Consider the following 25,797-nt stretch of genomic DNA (forward strand, 5'->3'; position numbering starts at 1 on the left):
CTGTTGAAAGGAAGACAAGCTGGGAGCCAGTGATTACACAAGGCAGGGCAGCAACTTCATGATCAAGGTGCACAGTCCCACAGCACCTAATGAAGAAGAGCAGATCTGGTTTGGTGACTGTAACCAGGGCTGGCCAACCATCCAGTGACGAATGTCCACTAAGGAGGCAGGTCCAAGATCAAGCTTAGATATCAAGTCAATAAGAAAATGCCAGGTACAAAACCAGGCACAGCATACTCAGAACACAGCTACGTCTGAGGGTTCATCTTAAATACAGCTGCTGGGCCAATGGGTGGAGGTAGCATGTCTGGACAATGTGGATGAGGCTGGTCAGGCCAATCAGAGCCTGTTAGTGTGCTCAGAGCCCTGAACATGGCGTATTGTCACATACAGAGCATGCAGAAGTCCCCAGTAATTACAATGGCCTCTTTTGCAGGCTTGAAATGCAGGAAATAAATGAGTTCTTTGCTGAGGACACACTCAGCTCCAAGGTTAACAGGCAGTTCAGACACAGAAAAGATGACCTTTACCAGGCTGAGAGGCACAGGCATGGAGTAAAATGTTCAACATCACATGAGTGAATTAGGAGCCCAAACACTTTCTCCCAAGACCTTGGAACGCAGATTTCTTAAAATATTTTCACATGTGAGTATGTGACAAGGCATTAGTGGTGGCTTTCAAGAGAAGGATATCATGCTCATTGATAAAGCAAACACCTTCTTCCCTTCACCATTCTTTGAATCAAAATGTTGTGGGCTATCACGTGTACATCTGTTCCCCACTCGCTTGAAAGAATGACCCTCATGTGGGTTCCCTATAAAAGTCACCAGTCTGAGAAAATACAAATCTCTGTCTGATGGGTTTGGATGTAGGAGACATGAAGGTGCAGGCTCACATGTGTTCAGAACCAGCTTGTTCATTTATCAACATTTGTATGCCTCAAAAAGCCCTCTTACTAAGTCGCAGAAACAGAGACCTCAGTAGAATAGGAGAAAAGCAGAAAAGCCTCACTAAAACTCTTTTACAGAAAGTGGGAGTCTTTCTAATGTGATTATCTTGTTTATATTGTTTTCTGATTCCAAGTACTCTCAGGCTTATTCAATTATTGTTGTGCTAAAAGTTCCATAATAAATGCAAAGATTTAACTGCTAAAACACAGTGTAAAACTCTTCTGTTCAGGAGGAAAGTTATTATAAATGTGTGATGCTCAACTCTGGAAACAAGAAGGTTTCATTCTGCTTTCATGTTATTGGAATAGGAGCAATGGATTTTGCTATACCGCAGCTGGCTAGCCATATTGTCAAAGTTATCTATGGGATAGGAACATGACCTAAATTATAGTGTTGAACACCGGTACTGCTGTAGCTAAGTTTGTGTCAGCAGTTCTATGCAAAACCAGTTTTTCCACATAAAGATTATTACTCTGCTAAAGTTTGGAATCAGATCTTATGTCTGGAACATATTTGTTTCTCTTCTGAAAATGAAAAATAATCCATGTATCTTCTTCAAAAATTCAGTGTAAAGCAAGAGTGATGTGCACACACATCCAAGCACATACATTGTGAGAAAGTGATGAAAACAATGAAATTATAATTTGATAAAATTCAAATTGTGGATAATTTAATGTCAGCAGACCTTAGAACATGGATGTCTATTTTCTTGATGATGGCCCAGGTTATATTCTAGTCTAAAGCTGCAACTGTATTATTAAGTGAAATAGTGCCATTTTCCAGCTCTGACCCAACTTGCATGACTTAGTGCCATCTCTACTGTAAGGCTATCTTACCCCATGAAACAGGGTAGCTTCATTTAAACTCTTTGTTAAGAGTGGTAAGTCCCAAACCTTGGCTGGAATTTTTCAGTTCAGGCTAGAATAATGGAAAAAGCCCATTCTGATATATTAATACTATAAAAAATGGCTTGCCAGTGCCAGGGGCATTATGTGATTTACTAGTACAGGTACAGTCTAAAGAGAAGGTAAGTCATCCATTTGTTTATATACAATAAAGTATGGTGACAATAATATTTTGCATTTATCTACCCAAATATTGGCAATGCTGTTACTTGATTGTTATCTGAATGCTTTTCTATTGTTTCTTCTCAGTCGGTTTCAATGCTTTCTTCAGCCCTTCATGGTGAAGTTTATCTCTGTCTTTTTATACTTTTGAACAGCCAGTAACATAGAGTTCTGATCTGACTGAGAGTTTGAAGGAGTTACAATATTTGATTATAATGTTTTACTTTCCATACCTACAATCTAAAAGAAATTACAACCCAGCATTTGAAAAAGGGAGGAAAGAAATTCCCTCTAGGTTATCTTAATATCACTATTCCTAAAAGGTGCAGCATCTTTGAAAATGTCATTGTTTTGTAGCATAATGTATCTATATAAGCAAATGTAACTTTAAATAATAAGAAAACATCAAAAAGACTACTGGGAACTTAAAGGGATAGACATTGATTCCAGGTTGTTGTCCAAATCAATTTGCCATTTAGCAAACACACATACATATGTATAAATATACATATACATAATTATCCAAATACAATTCCTAAGTGATTACTAAAGTCCAAAAATTATGATGAGCTACAGAAAAAAGACTCAGGCTAAGTAGACAGAGGTCTAAAATCTATGGAAGGTGATCAAGAATACTTGAATAGTGATATATTCTCCTTAATCAACACAGGATGAAGGAAATGTTTTTACAGCTTGTCCCTTCTTGGATTGGATTGAGAGCAAATTGGACTTTAAGCATTCTTGTATTAATTCAAAGTAAGCCTATGAAAGCTTGTGATGCAAAATCTCTTAAATTGTTTATCTCCTTTCTGATGTCTATAACTTATACAATTATATATGAAATCTATTGAAACACTGATTGATTAAAACAAAAGAAAACTGCTCAGTGAAGACTCAGGTGATGATCTAATGGAAGCAGAGGACTTTGTTTTAAATTTTCATTTGGCCTTTCAAAAAGTTCCCTATTTTGGCTTTTTTATTATTATGGTGTTTAGAAGTGGTAAGAAAATGGAAAATACCTGTGGGGGAATAGATCATGACTGTCTCCAGAATTGTACATCTCATTTTGCTTGGCTCTATTTCTGTGACATGTCTTTGCAGACATTGTGCTGAATACTCAGTTAAGAGAAGTCTACAGAGAAAATAGTTGGAGAAAACACTCTTCAGACAGTTTACACAAAGTGAGGATATTACTTCACTTAGGAGACTGGTAATCTTCTGGTCTGGCATTTCAAAGGCTCAGTTCAGGCACAAAAACATGCGTCTAATGCCATTCTAGATTGCTTAGATGTGCCTGGCCTCCTGCCACTACTTCAGAACAGGATAGGTCTCCTCAAGATCCTGAGTCGTAGCAGCCAGCCCCACTGGGATGTGCTCTCTGGTCCAGGGCATGTCAGACAGAAGTAGATGCCTTTGCATCACCAGGTGACTGAAGCCTCTTGACAACAAGCAATTACCTAAATGCAGATGCCTTGTTATTAGGCACTGTGGAGTACTGTGATTTGTCATCAGCTGCCACTTGAAAAGGGGACAGGCCTTTAAATCCTTTCTCATAACCTTTACAGATGAGCTGGATACTTTAGAGCACCCCAAATTATATGAGATGTCTACATTTCGGTAACTGAATACTGTTATGATATCTGTGTAAGAGAGTTGAATCACTCCCTAGGCTCTAGAACTTTATTTACTAGATCCTTATTGACCATGAGGAATGCTTGGACTCCTAGCATACATGTAGACATCTGTTTGCTATCTCTCAGGACCAAAGTGTGAGATACAGCATCTGAGACAATTTATTAAAAAAGGTGGTCTGCATCTCACAGAGAAGTGGAAGTAATCTTAATTGGATATAAGATGGAGTAACTTATGAAATAAAAAGCTTTACTAATGGAAAAATTTATTTTGTGAGATGTTGCTAGCAGTGCCATGCAACCAATAATAAAACATTAGTAGAGTTTCTCAACACTGCACAATTCCTAACACAAAGGTATTGCATACAACATGAGGTAAATCCACTATGGACCTCCTTATGATAAATAAAGAGAAGTTAATCACTGGATTGGAATCTGGTGGTAGTCAAAGCTGACCGTTTAATCTGGTCAAAAGCATATTTCCATCCAGTATTTCAGAGGATCTCAATGTCCCCAAACAGGAAAAGGATGAGCAAATTTGTCTGGGAGGAAAAAATTAGAAGAAAAATAAGAATACCTATACTTAAAAAGAATTTGAGATTGTCCTCAAATACCTTTCACCTCCTGATTTTACAAACAAGAAAGACCAATTTTAGCAGTCAGCTTACATGTTTCAGTAGAAAAGTGAAATGCAATTAGAAGAGAAAAAAAAAAAAGGTATGAAATACAAAGAATGAAGAAATATAAAGTATATATAATGGTGTATCTATACATATTAGTAATAAGACAAAAATAAAGCTGAGTTGCACTGAAGATATCAGTGACAGATGCACGGATAGCATGTTTGAAGATAGTTGAAAGAAGCTGAAGTTCATGGTGAGGAAAATAAATTCTAGTAATGTTATAGAACCACAACAAAACAGAAACAAACCAATGGGTAGAAATCAAACATGTAAAAAAAAAAGCCAGCAAACACTTTCTCTGCATTTGGAAAGGAGTAGACTGATGTAATTTCATCAGACTGATAGACTTTTATCATATGAGAACTATCATATTCTGTCTAAAGGGAAAAAACTAAATAATATTTGTTAGTGGTAAACACTTCTAAATTGGGTTGTCAAAATGTCTTAGGAGGTCATGTAAGAGGTCTTTGGTTCATTTGTAGCCCATTTTCACAAGCCTGGGAATGCCAGAACAGCAGTGTATTATTACTGCTCATAGACTACAAATAGGTAGATCCTATACCTCAAGGCTATTAACCTGCCATCAGTCTCAGGAAAAATAATGTAAAAATCTGATACAACATTCAGTTGGTAATTAACTTAGTGATAGCTAATGTCAGAATATATACTAATAGGAAACTAATGATATAATAGCTATTATCTAGCAGCCTTTACTTGCTCATGAGCTTGTAAATTGGTAGATAACAGAGTCTTCTGTAGTAGCAGTAGATTTCTCTGAGGTATTTCATTTTAAAAATACCAGTGAGCAGTACTTTAAAAAAATGCACATTCGGTGGCTCCCAGACTGACCCATCTTCATGGCAAAGACAATTTATTACCAAGTGGATATGTTGCAGTAGAGGGTAACATCAACTGGCAGAAGGCCAAATGCTTGTGTGCTGGTTGCCTGGACATCATGTTCAAAGTTAACGCATATGTGTCCATGCACCAGACTAATGCTTTCTACGCAGAATCGAGGAATCATAGAATATCTTGAGTCAGAAGGGACCCGTAAGGATCATTGAGTCCAACTCTCTGCTCCTCGCAGGACTACCTAAAACTAAACCATATAGCACCGTACTGCTGTATTACTTTAGGCAAAGGGTTGTAGTTGTAGGAACTCGCTGGGAGGCAGTGTTTCGTGCAAAAGAACGATACAGTACACCAGCTTTGCAGGAGGCAGCAGTTCCAACTCCCACTGAAGTCTCGTAGAGCAGACTGTTGCAGCAGCTGTTGCCCACTGCAGCTGCATGTACAGACAGAAGCAGCCAACTCCCCATGACCTCACCATACACCGTGAGAGCTGGAAGCTACTGTTCCTCTACCAGTTGGCAACCCTATGGAATTCATAAGCCTACAGTTTTCTGGTGTTCATGCTTCAAGGAGAAACGGAAGACGACTAATGTACTGAGTGGGGATACCCTGGTCTGTGCTAACTGAGCAGACCCTCCTTCCTACCAGCCTGGGAACCAGCCCTCTACTTCTGACTGCTGCATTCAAGTTCACATTAGCATACACAGGGATGAAAACTGTGATAAATCAAGCCTCATTCAGTTGGAATTCCAAATTATGTCAGCTGCTACCCCAAGATGCAACCCTCTGCCCACAGACAGGAAAGTGCTGAGTGCCTGTCATAACCTGCCAGATCCTGAAACCAGCCTGGGCAAAAACTAACAAATTTTTGCACAAAACTAGAAAACTTCCAAACTTTTAATGTCTTAGATCATGGTTGTATGTTGTCTGGAGCATAAGTAGGCAAAGTTGAACACAGTACAGCAGTAACAGGATGAAGTTTAATGGTTTGCTTTATACAGTAGGTCAGGGTAGATGATGCAACATCCCTTCTGTCTTAAACAGTAGTGATCTGAAATCAGACAGGCTCATGTTTAGATTAGGGAAAGATGTTTAGCACTCAATGATTTTCAAAGGAGGTCTACATCGATACAGCATTAGTATATACAAACCATAGGCAGTAAGCTAGCCAAGTTTGCCAAGTCCACCTATTTCTTTTCATATAAATTATCTGTACTGATTAAAATACAGATCTGCTACTGCAATTTTTACCTGTAACCACAACTTTCCCACAAATTCAACAACTCCTTGAGATACACTTACATTCTTTACATTAGGAATTATTTTAATTGGTTCATGTTCCTGGGTCACCTGACTTTCTCTTATACACAGATCAGAATATTTTAAATGCTATGAAACAAAGTAATGTGTGTATGTAAATATATATAGATATATAAAACTGTTTTAAAAAAAGCATCTTGCCTTCCTCTGTGCAGTTCTTATCATAAAAGAGATTTGATCAAGCTTTGAATCAATTCAAAGGAATTTTGCCATTGACAATTTGAATCCAATTAAGTGCAGTCTAGTACAAAAACAGTGTGAAAAGCAATAGAGAGGAAGCTAACTAGCATAATATAGACACTGTCAAGTTTGAAGCAAAACAGTGAGCAAATTTTCAGAATGACAAAACCAAAGATTCATGCTCCAGTAAAATATCTGTTGCGGTCTGCTAATAGGTTGTACCACTATTACCATTTTTGTAAATTTCCAAAGCTGTTATTTCCTTTTTAGGAGAAAGGAAAAAAAGGATTTGGATCACCACAAATTTTGTAATGCTTATAGTATGTGCTCTAACACTTTCCATTTAACATGTAAGTGCAGTGTAGAGGCTGAACAAATAAAATTTCAATTTGGAGGAATGGAAGTTTTCAGATGAAAAAATAATGAGCACCTACAGCCTTCAGAATCTGGAACTGAACTGTTTTTAGTGGAACCCATTTGATATGAGTCAGCCTTAAGTAATATTTTTAAAATGCTGCAAGACTTCAAAAAAACATTTAACTAATTACTACTGGAATTTTGACTCAATATCATATTTTTGTTTATTCACTATATATAGGCTAACAGTCTATATATTCACTATTTAGAGATATGGAAAACATCATGCATAAACACTTCACTACCTCTTTATAAGTGGTTTGCTGTATGGTACCCATGGAATGGCCTTAATGGAAATTTCTTTACCTTCTACTGCAGGTAGCCAATTAAAATGAACTTGCCTTCATTTAATCTTGAGAGAAATATTTAATTTAAATTATGAGTGATTAGTGCAAAACCACACTACTCATTTTATGTGGCCATGTGAAAAGTTCCACAAGTACATTTTCCGGGTCTATATGCTCCTATGAGCCAGATATCCTACACTTAATTTTGGACACCCAAATCTCTTGGTTCTTAGGGTACACATCTGTGTACCAGGTGTGTGCATAAGCTTGAGACTAAAAGGAATCATTTGGCTTAGATATGTATTAGGTTTTAGTGACTTGAGTCTTTTGGGAAAAAGGAGATTAAAAGCAAACAGATTGGGAGGAGTTTTCATTTATACAGAAGTGTGTAGAAGTTATAAAGAAGATAGGTTTACAGGAGAGAAAAGGCAGAAAGCATATCACTGATGAGTGAAGAGAGAAAATAGTGACATGGTAACTAGACAATATTTCAAGGCTAGATCTCACCCACGGCAAAGTGATATACTTGCAGTGAGCTCTGCTTTCAGATACTTTCACTACAACCTACCAGACTTCTTGGCCATCTCCATCCATGAAAATATGAATTAACAAGAAAGAAGATTTGAATCAAATAAAAGGAATATTTCTGTTCATGTATCACAAGCTGAAGAAAACCAGATGAGAATAGGCTTTGATCACATGTCATATCAAAGAAAATTTAATCAATAAGGAATAAGAAGAAAATTAATTTGAAAGAAAACAAACTGAGATGGCTTAACCAGGAACAGTTGCTGTAAAGGTGCAATATCAAGATGTCCTGACATTGCCAGGTATGAAGTATATTCATAACTGGTTTTCAACTTAGATGTCACAGGTAAATTTAAACATTATTTTCTGTATTCTTTGGGAGTTAGATAGACTATATTCACATGCCATTTAATTAATTCTGAGCACTACCCCAAAAAAAACCCTAAAACACAAAATAGGGCCAGAAAGAAGAAATCACCCACCCACTTTCCTACCTTTTGTTGCAGAAGAAGCCATAACTCCCTTTGCTGGGCTTTAGTCTCTGCCTGCTATCCCAAACAGAGGTTTATGAGGTGAGCGCTTCATGAGTCAGAACAGTAAGATTAAGAAAACATATAAAATGATGATGAAGAGACAGTATTAAGTGGAGAGATGGCAATAATCTTATTAAAGGAAAAATCTATTGTTTTATATTTTATCCTTGGAAGGCATGTGATTCTTCATCCTGACTGTGCAATTTATATAGCTCATAAAACAGTCAGCAAGACCGGAACTATATGAATGAAAATGTCTATGCTGAACTTTATGTGACCCAAGATTTTACCATATGTTAATTGCAAAATATCATCACTTTTTTTTTAATAATATTTTTCTACAATTTATAAAGACATACATGCTTTGTATTTCTGTTAATAGAATGAGAAAAGAGATGTATACTGGACCTACAAAAAATCAATGTAATAAACAAGTGGTGCATAGATATAACTGTGCCAAAAACATATTAAGCCTGCACTACTCTGTATTTGCAGCCAATGTGCAATTCTATTGGTACTGCAAGTGTAGAACTACATCTATTACTGAAAGATCAAAATATGTATTAGTTATAATATTGAGGTTGTCCTTCCAAACAAATCTTTAATCACAGAAAGCATAATTAGTGCCTTTCCTGTGAATTTAAAAATTCTTTTTACAAGCATTATGCTCCATTTCTCAGCTTGCTGTACTTTCTTCACAGAACAAACCTTGGTATTGCTTTAAAGGATATCTCTTTAATAAAAATAACTGTATAAAAATATCTCTGTATTAAAAATATATTCTTTATTCGAGCTGATATTTTGCTAAATGCTCCTGCTTGTTGCCCCATTTGCAGTCAAGGTTACAGTTTAGGTTTTCCTTGGTCAGCTGAAACTAATTAAATAATTTTCAGATAAGTATCATACTGTGCATGAGAAACTCCATCTGGTCTCCTTTTGTCCGCACACAGAACAACAACAGCTTTGTCCACTTCCACATTTCCAGTTCTGATACCATGCACTTTTCTTCACCTATTTAGTTTAATTCACTATCGTAATCCCACTGCTTCACATGCATTTATTTGCATCATTCAAACAGTGATGCAGTTATGGTCTGTCATCAGCATGTTTCCTAATGTGTAAGTGGTTCTCCTACCTCAGGGGGGCAGGAGTGATGTCAGAACATCAAAAGAGTGACATCCATTCCCTACTGGCTGCACTGGCACTTGGAACTCTGTCTTGAGCAAATTTGATTGCCAATTATTTTATTGCAGAAGCACAGAGGTTTGTAATCAATTGACATCTTTCCTGTTCTGAGTGATGGGCACTGAATTATGCCAGGCCTTTCTTTGCTCCCAGTAACCTACACTGACATGGAGATCCAGATCCATCAGATCCAGCAGATGTGGGAGGAAGCCCACATCCAGTCTCCTGTTCTTCAGGAAGATGCTAGGGTTCTCCAATCCTGACACATCCTATACCATGACATTTCAAAAAGATACCCAGTTGATAACAGACAAAAAAAACTTAATCTATCCCCACAACAATTGCAGTCAAAACCAACTAAACACACAAGACAATTTAAAATGGCTTGTGCATGCTTTCTATATTCATGTTTCACATTTGTCCCCATCCAACTTTACAAGACAGAGCTTATGTCCCATTAAAAGGGAAGACATCCACCATTTAGAGATACGGGAAGGTTCTTATGGAAACATTAAGACCCACCTTAAACAGTTATTGCCTCAGTGCATTATTTTTTGGCATTGCCTGGTGAAAATAACATCTCATCCAAGCCTTAAGATGCATTCTTGAACTATATCCATGGAATAAGAAGCAGACAACGTAAAGCTGAGTAGTTCCAGATTCTGAAAAGCTGGAGAAAGCTCTAAGTACAAAAATGAACAAATGTATAAAGTGAGTTTACAGTAACTGCTGAAAAACCATTCCTGGGATGTGTTTTTATTAAACAAACATACATCCAATCACCAAAGAAAATCTCCAGACCAAACAAATTCCAATGCTTTGCAGAAGAAATTTTGAACTCAGTATTTAATGTGGAAAAGGTTATAATTAAGAGATAATCTTGCATCTTTCGTTCTGATCCTTAAACTTAAACTTTTATTAAGGATATTTTACTGTGGACATAAGATAGTTAAAGAAAAAGGCAGAAAAATGAATGAGTCACTTGGCTGAAGAAACACAGCAGCATTGAGGTCTGAGTGCTATTTGTTAGCTCATGTCTAAAGTATAAAATTAGTTGGAAAACAAAAGTCTGTTTGTAATTTGTTTTACAATCTATCTAAAATGATTCCCCTCTAAAATACAAAAATTCCTTGTATAAGGCTATGGCTAGTGGTCTAAACTTTCTCAGGTTTGTGGAACACTGATCATTTTTTCATCCCACAGGAATAACAGATGGGTTGTCCTTGTACAAAATATGGTATCCACCTGCACTTCATTAGAGAGCTGCATTTTTGTACATGCCACACCACAAGATCACCATGATGACATAGCAGCTTCAGAGAACAGCGTGACTAGGGCTTTTTTTTTTCCTTTTTTTTTTTTTTTTTTTTTTTTTTTTCTCTTGTAACACAGAGGATCTGGCAGACTTTTACCTCCTGACACTGTTTACAGCATATATTGGTCGATACAGTCCCTTATTGCATCTGCTCTGGGAATTAAGGAAAGCAGCTTCAAGGCAGTAAGGTAAGTGCTGCTGCATGTTTTAACTGTAATGTTCAGCTATTTAAATGTAGCTGTAATGGGAAAACATGTCAGGATAAGTTTGCCAATTTGTAAATTGAACACAAATCAACAGTTGCTTAGTGGATTTGCTTTCTCAGTTTCCTTAAAACAACCTCACATATTTTGTGCATCAGTGTTGCAGTTTTTTACAGTCTGTTTTGCTCTACTTCAGAAGAAGAGTTGATGTACAGTACAAAGAAATATGTAAGACTACTCACTGCTTACTTATTCATTCAGAATCTACTAGTAAGAGCTCCACAGACTCCATTTGTTAAATCATTTTGCTTCATTTTACAAAAAAGACAAGGTGTTCTGATATTTATATACTTAATCACATAAACAATGAGAAGAAAACTATAGGTATTTTGAAATTTTCAGTTAATTTCAAAACACATTTTAAATATACTATTGAAACTTTTTAAAATAAAATATTTTGCAAAGTGTGTAAGTTGTTATGCTGCAGAATTAAGGTATATTTCATTTAAAGTTGATTGAATGATAAGCTTATATTTATTTTATTTCACAACAGTTTTAGAATTAAGGTAGTATAGACTAGCTCCAAAATAGTTTGAGTTGTTTGTCTACTCTACTGTAGTAAGCATTTTTCCAAAATCATGGATTTGCCATTTAGTATGTTTTGGCAAGTTGCCTGAGCAACTTCACAAATATTTTCACAGGTATTTTACAACATAACTGATTAGAACAAACACAGACAATTAGTTCAAGCATGCTTATGTTATAAGATAAACGTCTAAGAATGTATTCTGATTTTATCTTTTGTTTTCAAATAATTCAATGAGACAAGAATATGTACATGATCTGTTTACCTTTTACACTTCTGGCAGAGAAATATTTAGATATATGAATGATAAATCCATTAATAAAACAAGTTAACTACACTACATATGTACTTTACTGTGCTATTTTATGTCACACACATGTTCACATGCTCTTGTACTACAGAATTGTCACCTATATTTTAAAATTTTGTTGATAAAATAATTCAAAACACTTGCTATCTAACTTTTTTAATTACTTCCAAGGTTCTGCAGAGCATTTAAATGTTGCATACTATTTAAAAGAACTGTCAGCATATGATATCAATAACAAAATTTAGCATTACAAATATAATTTTAAACTAGAAAAACAATAGAACTTGAATTTAAAATAAGATATTTATGCTAATTTATCAGTAAGACTATAAAAGGATGCAGATGTGTAAAAATGTCACTGTAAGGTCAAAGAGTGTAGTCCAAAGGTTCATTACACTCTGTCTTATACTTTGAATACAGAAGCAGTTAGTCCTGCATCCATAATGTTTAGTACCTAAATAGGACCAGATTTTCAGCTGTATTGTCTCACTGCAGCCTTTGCTTTCAGAGGACCTGTACTTATTTATACCAGTAGGGGACTGAAGGTTGAGTTTGTATGTTCTCATGCAGTAATGAAGAACAGACAAAGGAAATTACACTGATAATTCATATTTCAATGATTGCTCTAGCCTATGGTTTGTAATTAGGCAAATAGGATGCAACCAACACCATGGAAAATATATGCAATCATCTTCTTTGCTAAGGGGACAGTATCTTAATATCTCACAGAGGGACTTTGTGGGTGTTTGACTGGAGATAACATGACAACATCTTTTAAAAAATCTTTGTGCTATGCTGCATGAGATCAAAAGGCCCTGTCTAAAGGTACTTTAATTGAGATTGTTAGCTGACTAGAATGAGATGTGGCTTTTATCAAGTCAATAAAAGCAAGGAAATTTAGAATTAGCTATGGCCCTGCATTTTTACAGTGTATTCTGTTTAACACTCACCAAAGACAATAGCAAGACTAACTTACTCTTCTGGAAGATTGCCCAGATCTGTGATCAATATCTGGTGGTCTGTTTAAAGGCTTCACATACTCACATACTTTACAAAATTACTTGAGAACTCAAGGAGGTTCTAAGGATTTTCTTAACCATCTCACTCTCTGAACAGTAGTTGAATACACTGAGTCTTGCCTTTTACTGGTGAGAATCAAAGTAAACTCACTGACTTCAGTGATGCTAGACCCACTTTTCCAACACAATATCTATCTAGGTAGTAAGAAATAAAAGCAAGACACTAATATTTACAGATTAGCATGTTGTGGAGTATCTGATGAGAAAGGTATGCCCTTAAAAAGTAAGGTGTGTCCACTCATACTGGAACTCAGTAAAACATCCCCAAGGGCACTGAACGTCCTTTTGCTGTATGTGAACTGGAAGACTAGCTATGTGAAGTCAATGTTTTATTGTTCTATTGATCTACAATAGTCATACAATGTAATCACCACATTTATTGTTACATATAGATTTTGCAAGAACATTTGCACTATCTGAAATCCAGTCTTTTCAGATCCACAGTAGATCCATATTAGAGTATAAACGTGCACACAAACGCAGTGCTGGATGTTTGACATATCCAAGAGCATATGCCATATATTTCTATTAGTTTGTTCTTTAGGTGAATATGAAACTTAGTGGACCATGCTTTACTGGACATGATCCATGAGAAGAAGATATTTCAAGCTACAGGCATCTTAACAACACACTATACAGCAGATAATTACCCTCAGCTTGTAACTTCCCTGGCTCTTTCAAACTTAAGTCAAATTGCCACATGTTATTTAAATATGAGGCAAATCAGTATTTTAGGAATGCCTGATCAAATTTAAATGGCAGAACTGTCTCTGAACATGGCTTTCAGCAAAACTGAAAACTCTTCTGTGCTAGGTTTAAAAAACTTGGACTTCATCATCCTTCTTGTGACTTAATGAATGAATGCAGGAAGATATAAAAAATGTTTTACTTACAACAGCAGAATGGCCTGCAATTTTGCATTACAAAGACAGATTATAACACAACTGTAAGTTTCTAATAATAACGATGCAATATTAACAAACTAGTATTTTTTTTCTTAATTAATATCTTTAATCAGGAAACTTAAATTAATTAGCTTTTTAAATTACAATCTTTAAGTGGTAAAATTTCAAATATTGCTGAAATAGAGAAAAAATTAAAGTTATAACTTTTTTATTTTCTTTTATCATACAGGGACAAGACACATTGCAAAGATGACTTTAAACTCCCTACCTGTCTTTCTGTTATTGATTAGTGGCATTTTTTGCCAGTATGACTATGGTCCTGGAGATGATTATGGCTATGATCCTTTTGGGCCATCCTCAGCAGTCTGTGCCCCAGAATGTAATTGTCCTTTAAGTTACCCTACTGCCATGTATTGTGACAATCTTAAACTGAAAACCATTCCAATTGTACCAAGTGGAATAAAATATCTTTATCTTCGAAACAATATGATTGAGGGAATTGAAGAGAACACGTTTGATAATGTAACAGACCTACAGTGGCTGATTCTAGATCACAACCATTTGGAAAATTCAAAAATTAAGGGAAGAGTCTTCTCTAAACTAAAACATCTGAAGAAACTTCACATTAACTACAATAATTTGACTGAAGCTGTTGGACCACTCCCCAAAACTCTGGATGACCTGCAATTAAGCCACAACAAGATCACAAAAGTCAATCCCGGTGCACTTGAGGGGCTGGTGAATCTCACTGTCATTCATCTCCAGAACAATCAGCTGAAAGCAGATTCTATTTCTGGGGCTTTTAAAGGCTTGAATTCACTTTTGTACCTTGACTTAAGCTTCAATCGACTTACAAAGCTACCGACAGGACTGCCTCACTCCTTACTCATGCTGTACTTTGATAATAACCAGATCTCCAATGTTCCTGATGAGTACTTCCAAGGTTTTAAAGCCCTGCAATACTTACGTTTATCCCACAATAAATTAACAGATTCTGGAATACCAGGCAATGTCTTCAATATCACATCATTGGTTGAGTTGGATCTCTCCTTCAATCAGCTGAAGAGCATTCCAACTGTCAGTGAGAACCTTGAAAACTTCTACCTCCAAGTCAACAAAATTAACAGTGAGTTATATTGGCATATTTTCATTGATATTTACCACAGTCTAGACACTGATGGTCAATGCAAGTACCTGAAGGGATAGATCAACCAGTCTGAAGAATTGGTACTGGTTAGAGTGTTAGCACACTGACATTTCTCTGACTGTTGTCCACACTATTGATAAAAGGCAGACATTTATCTGATAGCTACTCAAATTAACCTTAAAGAGAGAAATCTCTGTTTTCATACTAATGTGGGTATTATTAGACAAATTCTCATCTTATGTAAATTAGAGTAACTCCACAGAAGCTGATGGAGTCTTACACAATTGAGGAAAAAGCAGTGGAGAAAGTTTGATCATTGTGGAATATATTCAGAATTCATAAGTCAGCAAAAAGAGACAGATATCAGCTGAGGATGTGACTATGGTATAACTTTTTAGGAGACTGGTAGTGAAAGTGATGGAGGGAGGAGTGAGGGAGAAGACAACAAATTCATAAGGTATCAGGCACAAGTCGCAGTGAAAAAGATACAACAAAATAGCTGTTTTTTTCTCTTTCTTTCCTTCTCTCATTCAGTATCCCTCCAAACACATCTTGAAATCCAAAGAATTGCCCTTGTTGTTCTAAATTTTCATTCCCATTTCCCACATTGTATGATAAGGTGGCAAGCTTGTCTCCATTCAGTCACTATCTGAAAAAACATACCTTCTGAAGTCAATAAATGTCACACCTTGCATGAGATCATGGAGTTTTCTACTGAGACAGGGCTTTTACAAGGCTGTCCTAATCCTGGGTGGGAAGGAGGTGTTAGAGAGATGGAGATGCCTCACCATCATGTCAGAAGCTCTCCAGATGCACCTCTGTTGGTGATGGCCCCTGGTGGAGATGTAGATCTGTCAAAAACCCCACTGTTTCTGCAGGAGGACATACATCATCTGACTAGCTGGAATAAAGTAAACCATAAAACCCTCTCTTCTGTTTACCTCCCTGTATCTATCAGGGGTTTAGGATATCAGTGTTAGCTGTTCCATACACAGCTATGTCCATACAGATTTAGCCTTTAAAGTCAAATATTTTAGTGCAGATTTTAACAGAGGGCAAGACCTTTTGAAATGTTTTGTATTTACTATGCTTCACATTTTCCTCAATGTTATATTTTTTTTTTTTTCCTATTACATCTCAGTTCCTTGTTTTGATGAGGGAAAACAATGAGTTAATGCTTTCCACCTGAGGCACCACGTACATTGACCTGTAGAACTCTATCAGATACTCTTCCTCTCCTAAAGGAGCTAATATGATGATGTTTAATTTCTCATGAGATATATGAGGCAATTTTCCCTGCTTAGAGTGGTAGTTCGGAGCCTTTTGCAAGATATCCAGGTACCAAGTTTGCTTTCCATTCACATTTCCAAGGACTTCTGAGTTGAGGACTATGACAACAATTTACTTTTGCAATGAAAGCTGTATTTCTAGAGTACTAGTCAGCAGCAGAGGGGAATGGTGTGATGTGTGGGTGTGCACCGACTACTGCTGTGCTGTCATTGCTACCCTATGAACTGATGCAAGAGAACTCTGGTTTACTGATAATCGTAAAATCTAGCAGACTTCAATAATAATCTTTCTTGACTATCTAATTTCACAGGCATAATATTGTGTTCCCCAAGATGTTAACTGACAATTTGCAACCAAATTAATTTAACAATAGTCATTTCAGTTTAATGAAGTACCAGATACAGAGTGATCAAAGCCTTTGCAGTTCATTATTCTTTGCACCTGACCTATGAGTGCTTAGTCTTTCTAAAAATTGAGTTGGTTGACCTTTGAGTATTTGAGCCTCAAACAAATTTGCGAGAGATTTGTGTAAGGATGACTGTAAACAGGGCCAGCTTCCCTTCCATGCAATGGCCCATCGTACACATATACTGTGAGAGAGGGACTTTTGTACTTGTGGTAATGATAATTTGTCTTAAAATGTACAGAACATATAAACTCTCAGATTATGCTTACTTAGTTTAAAGTTTTTACTTCTACTGAAACCTAACATAAATATATTTCTCCAGAGTTCTTAATTTATTACCATTTCCCTTTTTTCTCAGGTACCTTTAGGCTAGCAATTAAGATTCATATTTGTCTAAGGAAGAGTAATCTGGTTCCAACCCTTCTGATATTAGCAGAAAGAAAGGAAATAATTCTCTAAGTTTTTGTCCATAAGTTTCATTCTGGGCTTGCTACATGCATTGCCATACATAAAAAATAACCTGTTTGAGAAATACCCTTGTTTGAACGACTTTGAGCTTTTTTTAAAAAAGCTGATGAATATACATGTAAAACATTTGTAGAAAAAACTGGCTTCACTTCAGTATATTTTGTCTTCATCTGTGATACAAGGAGCAGTGGTCAAAGTGGATAGCAAACTGGAATGAAGACAAATTCAGAGTAACTCCTTTGATTTCGAACTAATAAATTGAAGCACATTCATTATATTGAATTTAAGTTAGGTATCAACTCTATACTCCATCCACTGTACTTGAGGTTAGTTTGATCTTCAAATTAGCATAGGACCATAGAAGGTTTATAAAAGCCTTTCTTTTCTCCATACCTCAAACCTAACCCGTAACTTCTAAGTTGAAACTTTTTTTTTTTTTTTTAATATTTCTTATTATTAGTAATTTAAGGGTGGAATTTTCTGTGTATTAACAACAGTGTTTTGGTACCATGCTTTAAGATGCCTTTGGGATTATATATAGATAGATATATGTATGTGTGTATATGAGGAGGAGAGAGGAGAGGAGAGGAGAGGAGAGGAGAGGAGAGGAGAGGAGAGGAGAGGAGAGGAGAGGAGAGGAGAGGAGAGGAGAGGAGAGGAGAGGAGAGGAGAGGAGAGGAGAGGAGAGGAGAGGAGAGGAGAGGAGAGGAGAGGAGAGGAGAGGAGAGGAGAGGAGAGGAGAGGAGAGGAGAGGAGAGGAGAGGAGAGGAGAGGAGAGGAGAGGAGAGGAGAGGAGAGGAGAGGAGAGGAGAGGAGAGGAGAGGAGAGGAGAGGAGAGGAGAGGAGAGGAGAAATTTTTTATGGTGACAGACACTTTTAGTGGGAAAATTGTTCAGATGAAAATCCTAATTTCATCTAACCCTTATTCTCTCAATGTCTTGCTCATGCAGGAGATTTTTGTTGGGAAAATATGAATGCCACACTAGTGGCAAAATTCCAGGTACACTGCCTCTGAACCTAAATATTATAAATTCAGGAAGTCATTTTAACACCTGCAACATTAATAAGTGTAATAAAGGAGGAAGTAAGCTACTGACATATTTTATGCAACAGTGCTTTAGTCTAACTGACTGTAGTTCCCATACAGATCATATACATAACAGCACATCAAGTGCATGGCCCACACCTGCGAGTGGAGACTGCAATTAGAAAACAAACATTTTTAATACGATTCTAACATATGACAATAATGTGAACTGTATAAAAAATTAATACCCAATTGCAAAGAGTATGGACCAAATACTGGAGTCAAATCCCACTAAATCCATGACAGAGTTCCTTTGACTTCCATGAGGACTTGATTTGCATCCAGTTCCAAAGTGGTTTCAGTCTCATAGTCAGCACAGATGAGTATTTTGGTATCACAGATAGATTGTGTGGTTTACATGCATGAAGTTTATGTACTTTGAGCAGTTAAGCATCTACTCAACTAGTATAAGCATACCTTGATTTGCAAGCAAATGTTAGTATTTATGCTCAAAAATAACAATATGGAAAAAAACAAATAAGTAAATTTAGAAACATTTTAAATGTCTGCCTTTAACAAAATATACTTCCCATGTCATTCCTGAATGACAAGAAAATGGAAAAATAAATCTGTAATATAATCCATGTTTATTTTAATCTTTAAAAATTACACCAAAATTATCTGCAGAAAACTGGACCAAAATAGTTAATGACATAGCCTGTAGGACAAGCAAATGAGTTCAAAGTCTCAGGAACTTATGTTTTCATTCAGCAAAACTCCACGTAGATTTAATCCTATAAACATCTCTTGGATTATATGATCCTAACTCACAAGAATCATCAATTCACTTCAGTTGGTACATTCTGAATTGGAAGAGTATCTGAATTGGTCTACAGTCTTAAAATTATACTGTATCACAATATGGACTGGCCAATAAATGTGCCATTAAGGATGTGTTTTATCTCTCACCCTCCCAAAAGAAGGCTGTACAATATAAAAAATCTAGGAAATTACTCTAATCTGCTTTAATCACATTTGTGATCAAGATCTAACATTTGAAATACATTTCCTTAATCCTTACTCAAAACAACTTACTTTGTGAAGGATACACAAATCTTTACTTCAACATCTTATCTCTGTGTCCAAAAAAATACCTAAACTCTATGCTTTAAAGAGCTGGTCATCGTGTTTTCTTAGATGAGCTAAATAGATATATAAGGTGGTGTTTTCAAAAGTCCATGAATGACCTATGATTGGTAGTTAAAATGGCATCCAATTTTGAGAACACTACCTTGATTTCTGAGAGATTATGAGAGCTAGTCCTTTGCAACATAAAAGGAACTGCAGATACAAAATTTATCTACATACCTGTGAATGGGTTTGTTGAAGGAGTCCCTTTAAAGTATTTTTTTATGTGAATTCAATTGATGTCAGTGGCCTGAAGAAGAACGAGACTCTCAGACTACTTCTTTAGTAGTGATAGAGGTTTTTGAAAGACTAAGCCTCTGTCTGACTCAAAGGAAACACAGGTGAGAATGAAGGACATTATTTGAAGAATTACACAGTGTGATATGCAGGGAAAATCAGGTTCATATACATCCTCTCTTGAGGATAGATCGTCTCTGCATGACAAAGGTGTATAATATGTATATGTTGTACTTATGTATACTGAGCACAGAAATACTTTGCTTTATATAATTTCTAGCTTACAGTTAATACTGCTCATAAGATACAAGACATAGCTTTCCATTCAAGACCTGTCTAGTGTTATGTGAATCAAATAATACTTCAGCTGAATAGAGGCTACATATATAATGATATATAAATTACAATAAATATACATATATATATATATATATATTTTTTTTTAATTTATACTCACCTTTTAATCTTGCTGTTCTGGAAATGTTCAACTATACAATTTAAATGTAATACTCTCCCCCAACCCCAGCCCCAAATTTCATTTTGAAACTAGCATATCAAAATGACACATACAAAATAATATGTGACACACACACCCATTGGACTGCCTGTTCTTAAGGGTAAGGCTGTATCATGGTTTCAGTTTCTCCAGAGACTTTTTACTTCCTTCTATATCTTATGTAGCACTGTTTTATCCTTCCATCATAATGTACCCAGCATGATTGATTTCTCCCTCTGCATCTCCAGTCTTACTGGAGATTCAGTCTTTTTATTTTTTCTAAGTGCTGTATTAGACCTCTGTATAAAATATGGAGTCTTAAAAATCAAATGGGTACTGGGAGCACATAGCACTTGAAAAACTTGGTCTTGAAATTCTGAACCTTTCACAGCTAATGGAAAGGACCTCTCCTAACATAAGCCCCTCAAGTTCCAGTAAACTCATGAGGAATTACATGAATGGACATTCAAAATATTTAAAAATATTAGAATAAACTTGAAGTCACAATTTCCAGATAAAATTTAAAGAGCAGAAAAATAATAATTTTGTCCTAATTATTAATGCTTTCTCTTATTCATGTTCTCTTTGTTTCAGAGTTCCCATTGAGCAGCTTCTGTAAGGTTGTTGGGCCAATGACCTATTCCAAGATCACACATTTGCGCCTGGATGGAAACAATCTCACTCGAGCTGACCTGCCACAGGAGATGTACAACTGCCTTCGGGTCGCTGCTGAGATTTCACTGGAGTGAGATACCTGGGATCATCCACTTCTTTTCTAGGGGCAGTAGCTACAGGAATTACATCATGATAGCTCTTTAAAATTAGGATATGTCTTTCAAAAAGTGTCAATCTGTATATTATCCACTCTGTTTGTTAATATTTAGCATGCATTTGGCAACCTTAAGGAAACCTGTGCATATTTTTATAAATGGTTGTATTTAGAAAGCACAAGAATGACCAAATGTGGTGCAAAATATGTCTTAATCTGTCTAGGTAAATTGATGAAAAGCATTCAACTTCATAGAAATCTATGTCCATACATGCAATACATGACAGCTGGTACCAGATGTCCATGGAATTTAGGAGGGTTTCATCAGAGTGCTGAGATGTATGGGCTAGCCTGTGTAAATACAAGATTCCTCTCTAACCAATCCAGCTTTCTTAATTATTCATGCCTTTTTCATGTTGTTATCAATTACAATGAAAAATATGATTTAAAAATATAAGAACAATTTAAAATGTATGAAAATATGTTTTCAGAGCCCATGATATTATTGAATTTATGGACTATGTGAAAGATAACAGGGAAACAAACATTTTTCAGGTTAAAAAATTGTTTACTCTTCTTTTTTTTCATACTTTCTTTTAAACTTTTGTGGTAAGATTTTTATCCATTGCTTGTATAATTGTTATTTCAAAATAAGTCATATATACAAGTATTTTTATTCAATTACTTGCATGCTACTTTTAACCAGATTGTAGAAAATAAAACATAGCAAATAGTATTTTTGTGTCTATATCATTGTCAACTATGTTTCAGTCTTTTATAAATTGAAAAAAAAAATTCAGGATAAAACAAGATAATCTAAACTAATCTATTATTATTAAAATTTATTGTAAGGTTAAATAAACTGTTTTCTCTACTTTCAAGTTTCAATATGTTTGTAAACATATAATTTAACATATTCCACTGCACTTGTGTTGGCCATGAAGTTGATACTTTATGAAGTTTGTGGTATAGGAGTCAAAGCACTATGAAGTACTGCAAATTAGTTTCTCAGTATTGTCAAAAGAACAATGAAATTTCTCAGAAGCCACAGGCAATGAGTAACATGTAGGCCTAGCTACTCATGATAGAGAGATGGTAGTATATTCTGTGTGGGAATGAATGGTCCAAATATTGTCAGCATATTGGAACACACACTAAAATAAATGTGTTAGTAACTAAAAGCCATAAATGGCTTGCCTGCAAGCACAGATCATCCCACAGGTACTATTTTCCTTTCAAGTACTAGACTTTTAAACACTTACAGAGAAGCTCTTCTAGTTTCTGTAGCAAAAGCAGAAACTATCACCTCTGAAAAAAAAACAAACCACACCAAACTGTTTGGTCCGCACGTTGTCAATTGCAGATATTCAGAATCAGTACACAATTCACAAAGAAACAGGAGGAGAGATGCAGGAGACAATAGAAATATTTCCCTCCTCATTTTTGTAATTTTGGAATTCATAAGTGTTATTGTTTTTTTTTTTATCCCCATACAGGAAAGACTGAAAGTAACCTTTGTGATAAGTAAGCTACAATTTTCATAGAAGAATAAAGTCTAAAGCTGGGGCTTGCTGAACACATCAGGGTGCAAATTACTATGGAATAGCACCTAGGCACTATAACATAGGAGAAGAAGAAAGAAGTGCATGCAAAAAACTCCAATGAATAGAAAATGATATAGGAAACAACATTCAACCTTTTTCCAGAGAGATTTTAACCAACTGTCCTCTTCACAGGAAAATCCACTAAACACTAAGGCCTCAAGAGCACATACTGATACATGTCACCACATAGCTGCGATCTAGCAAACAGGACAGAAATGTATTGTTTTCAGTTTGTTTCAGCAAACCAGTTATATTTATGCAAATGAAACAGTGTGAACAGTGAGACTGAGAACAGTCCACCCTAGGCTAGATTAAAACCCGTGGATGAGAGTATTTTCTACATACCCATGTTTTGCAAATAAAGTATCCACAGATGTTCACAAGGCATTTTGAAGTTCTGTTCAAGGGATACAGTAGAAGGAAGCCTCTGTCAAAATAGCTAAGAGTACCAGTGACCTCCTTCAGAAAATGGGAAACCTTCACCTGGCAATGAGCACTTGGACAACTAAGAGAAAATGGCATTTGGCAGTACATTTTTATCTTGAACACCTCTTTCCTATGCTTCAGAAATTCCCTGTTAGTTGGAGAGGGAGAATATTGTACAGCTTGCTCTTCACATTTTCTGAAAAACTAGAACAGGAGGTCTTTCTCCAAAAGGAGAAATGGGATACTGTGCCTCTTTGCTTTCATATTGTGAGACACAGAAGCACAGGTTTCTGCTTCTCCGTGAATGATTTGGTCTAAATGACTACAAATACTTTAAATTCCTAATCCCTACATGTCTTAAAGAAACAAATAGGCAACAATATACATGTGCCTTAATTCTCAGTTTATGAAAGCTACATTAATATTTTCTGGGCACTAGGCAGAAACGTAGGGGATTGGGAATAATTAACAGAGCTAGAGCTTTGGAAACTGAGTCACTGTAACTTGCAATTTCTGCTCTTCCTGGAAGGGGAGGTGATGGACATTGGTTATAAAGTCCTCAGCATTCTGGGTACTGAAAAACATGATGTATACATCCCTAACCTGATTATATTATAAAATACTTATGTATACAGGTGCAAACATGTTACTTAAAAATAGGAAGACATGAACAGATAATAAGACAGCTGCAGTAGCATGCAGACAGTGGAGTGGGTAAATTAGCCTGAAGTAAACTCTGCTTAGGGCTACATAATATGCAGCCTATAGTATAGCTATACAATTTATTTACAACGTGTCCCTCCTTTCAGCTGAAAATGGATTAATTTGTTATGACACTTTCATGTGAAATTTCATATGGGAGAATTTACAAAAATCAACATCTTTTAGAAAGACATGACTTTGAAAGAAGACATAAAAAGGAAAGTTTTTACTAATGTCATGAAAAGCAGTATTACAATATACAAAATCAACAGAGAAAAACCATACCTATGAAATTTCAGGAACTGGTCTGCAAGTATGTTATGCAGCCATTCACAAATATAGAGTAATCTTCCAAATAAGCAAGTATTGTCTGATTTAAAAGACAGTTTTCATATTAGATTAAACTACAGAAGTTCCCTAGAAGGAACAGGCAGTGACTCAATTGATTTTCTGGACATACACCAGAAGCATAAATTCTACATGCCCTCTACTGCTATAGAGAGTCCAGCAGAGTCAAATGGATCAAGAACGGAGTGAGCAGTGGTTGGTTACAGCTGTTCTTCTAGTGCAAGGAATCGGGCAGGGTCCCATCCTGACTCACAAACCTTCAGTTTTACTGAAAGGGAATAAATAGGTCATTGCTTATCATAAACCAAATTATTTTGAAAACTGTGAACAAGGTGGCAAAACGTCATTAAGAAAGGCAGTCTGAACCGTTATATGTACAGCTGCAATAAGCATATACTGAAGACAGTAGAGACTGTGAGGTTATAAAGCAAAATGAAGTTCAGTGGAGAGCCACTAAGATGGAAGACTGCAAAGAGAACTTCCCTCAGCCTTCTCCTTTCCAAGCTCTGCCAAGTCTCTTCCCCTAGCCTCTCTGAATATACCATATGCCTCAGTTCCATGATTTTATTTCAGACTTCCACTACCTAAAAGAGCACTATAGGAAAAGGGGCCAGATTCAGGGGTGCACAACGAAAGGACAAGAAGGCAAAGGAAAAGTTCCAAAAAGAGAAATTCAGGTTGGACTTACAAAGAAATTATTCACAATGAAGGAGACTGTGGACTCTCCATCCTTGGAGATTTTCAGAACTTGCATGGGCAGTGTCCTGAGGAACTGATCTGGCTTTGAAGTTAGCCCTATTTTTATAAGGAGGTTGAACTAAGCAACCTTCAGATGTTTCTTCAAACTTATGATTTCTGTGAACTTGTGGTTCTAAGAATACTAGTAATCATTGGGGGACAATATCAATTTTCATAACTAGCTCTACAGCTGAAAGAGTTTTGCATTAAATTAATGTGGAAAATTTATTGTTTCAGGTTCCAGTCCACAATTCTGACTCCCATGATACTCACAAAATCATAACTCAGCTAACATTTGGATATAGATTCCATAGGTAAAAACTGTGGAAACTTTTCTTCAGTGCCCAGATGTCTGCAGCTGACTTGTGGAAATCTGTTCCCATTTTGACTCTTGTGAGCTACTGAGTGCTGGCAGTGAAGCCAAAGGCTAACTCTCCCATGTGGGGCAGCACAGGTAAAGATGCTTAGATGACTACACAAAATAAGGGAAACAGTGTATGAGCTACCATTCCAGTCCCCAGTGGACAGAGTGCTCATGGAGGACATTTTGGTTCTGAACTTTTACAGATTTAGGCATTGGATAAAAGACTCTCAGTCTATAAGAAAATAACTTATATGGGTAGGCTATATAGCTTTCATTAATAAATATCTCTTAAATAATTTCTACTTAGTGCGAACAGTTCAACATTACTTAGCACAAAGAAAAAAAAAGTAGTGTTAACTCTACTTCAGGACACTGAAGTTTGGGGTCTTTTTTGTTGGCATCTATATCCCTCCATTAATGTATATGAAGGTATAGGCATATCATCAGGAGCTGAGGATTTCAGTGGGTGGAATCACAGATGAAAAATTGCATATTACTACTCTTTAGTCTTATAAACCATGATTCTTTGTGGGTGTAACTCCATCTACATGTTTTT

General features: G+C 36.1%; 1 protein-coding gene across 1 annotated transcript; it reads left to right on the forward strand.

Moving 5' to 3' along the window:
• The first annotated feature begins 10,421 nt into the window (after positions 1-10,421).
• Positions 10,422-21,933, forward strand: LUM (lumican). The gene is made up of 3 exons (XM_042792638.1): positions 10,422-11,136; positions 14,261-15,157; positions 20,885-21,933. The coding sequence occupies exons 2-3, from the start codon at positions 14,281-14,283 to the stop codon at positions 21,037-21,039; spliced, it is 1,032 nt and encodes a 343-aa protein (XP_042648572.1). The 5' UTR covers positions 10,422-11,136; positions 14,261-14,280; the 3' UTR covers positions 21,040-21,933.
• Positions 21,934-25,797: the final 3,864 nt, after the last annotated feature.

Source organism: Tyto alba, unplaced genomic scaffold (genome assembly GCF_018691265.1).
Source record: "Tyto alba isolate M040663 unplaced genomic scaffold, T.alba_DEE_v4.0 Super-Scaffold_2, whole genome shotgun sequence".
NCBI lineage: Eukaryota > Metazoa > Chordata > Aves > Strigiformes > Tytonidae > Tyto > Tyto alba.

Bases quoted from the DNA above. Each gene is read 5' to 3' on its own strand.
- LUM (XM_042792638.1), top strand. From the start codon at position 14,281: ATGACTTTAAACTCCCTACCTGTCTTTCTGTTATTGATTAGTGGCATT. The intron at 15,158-20,884 runs GTGAGTTATATT...TCTTTGTTTCAG, and splicing joins CCAAGTCAACAAAATTAACA to AGTTCCCATTGAGCAGCTTC.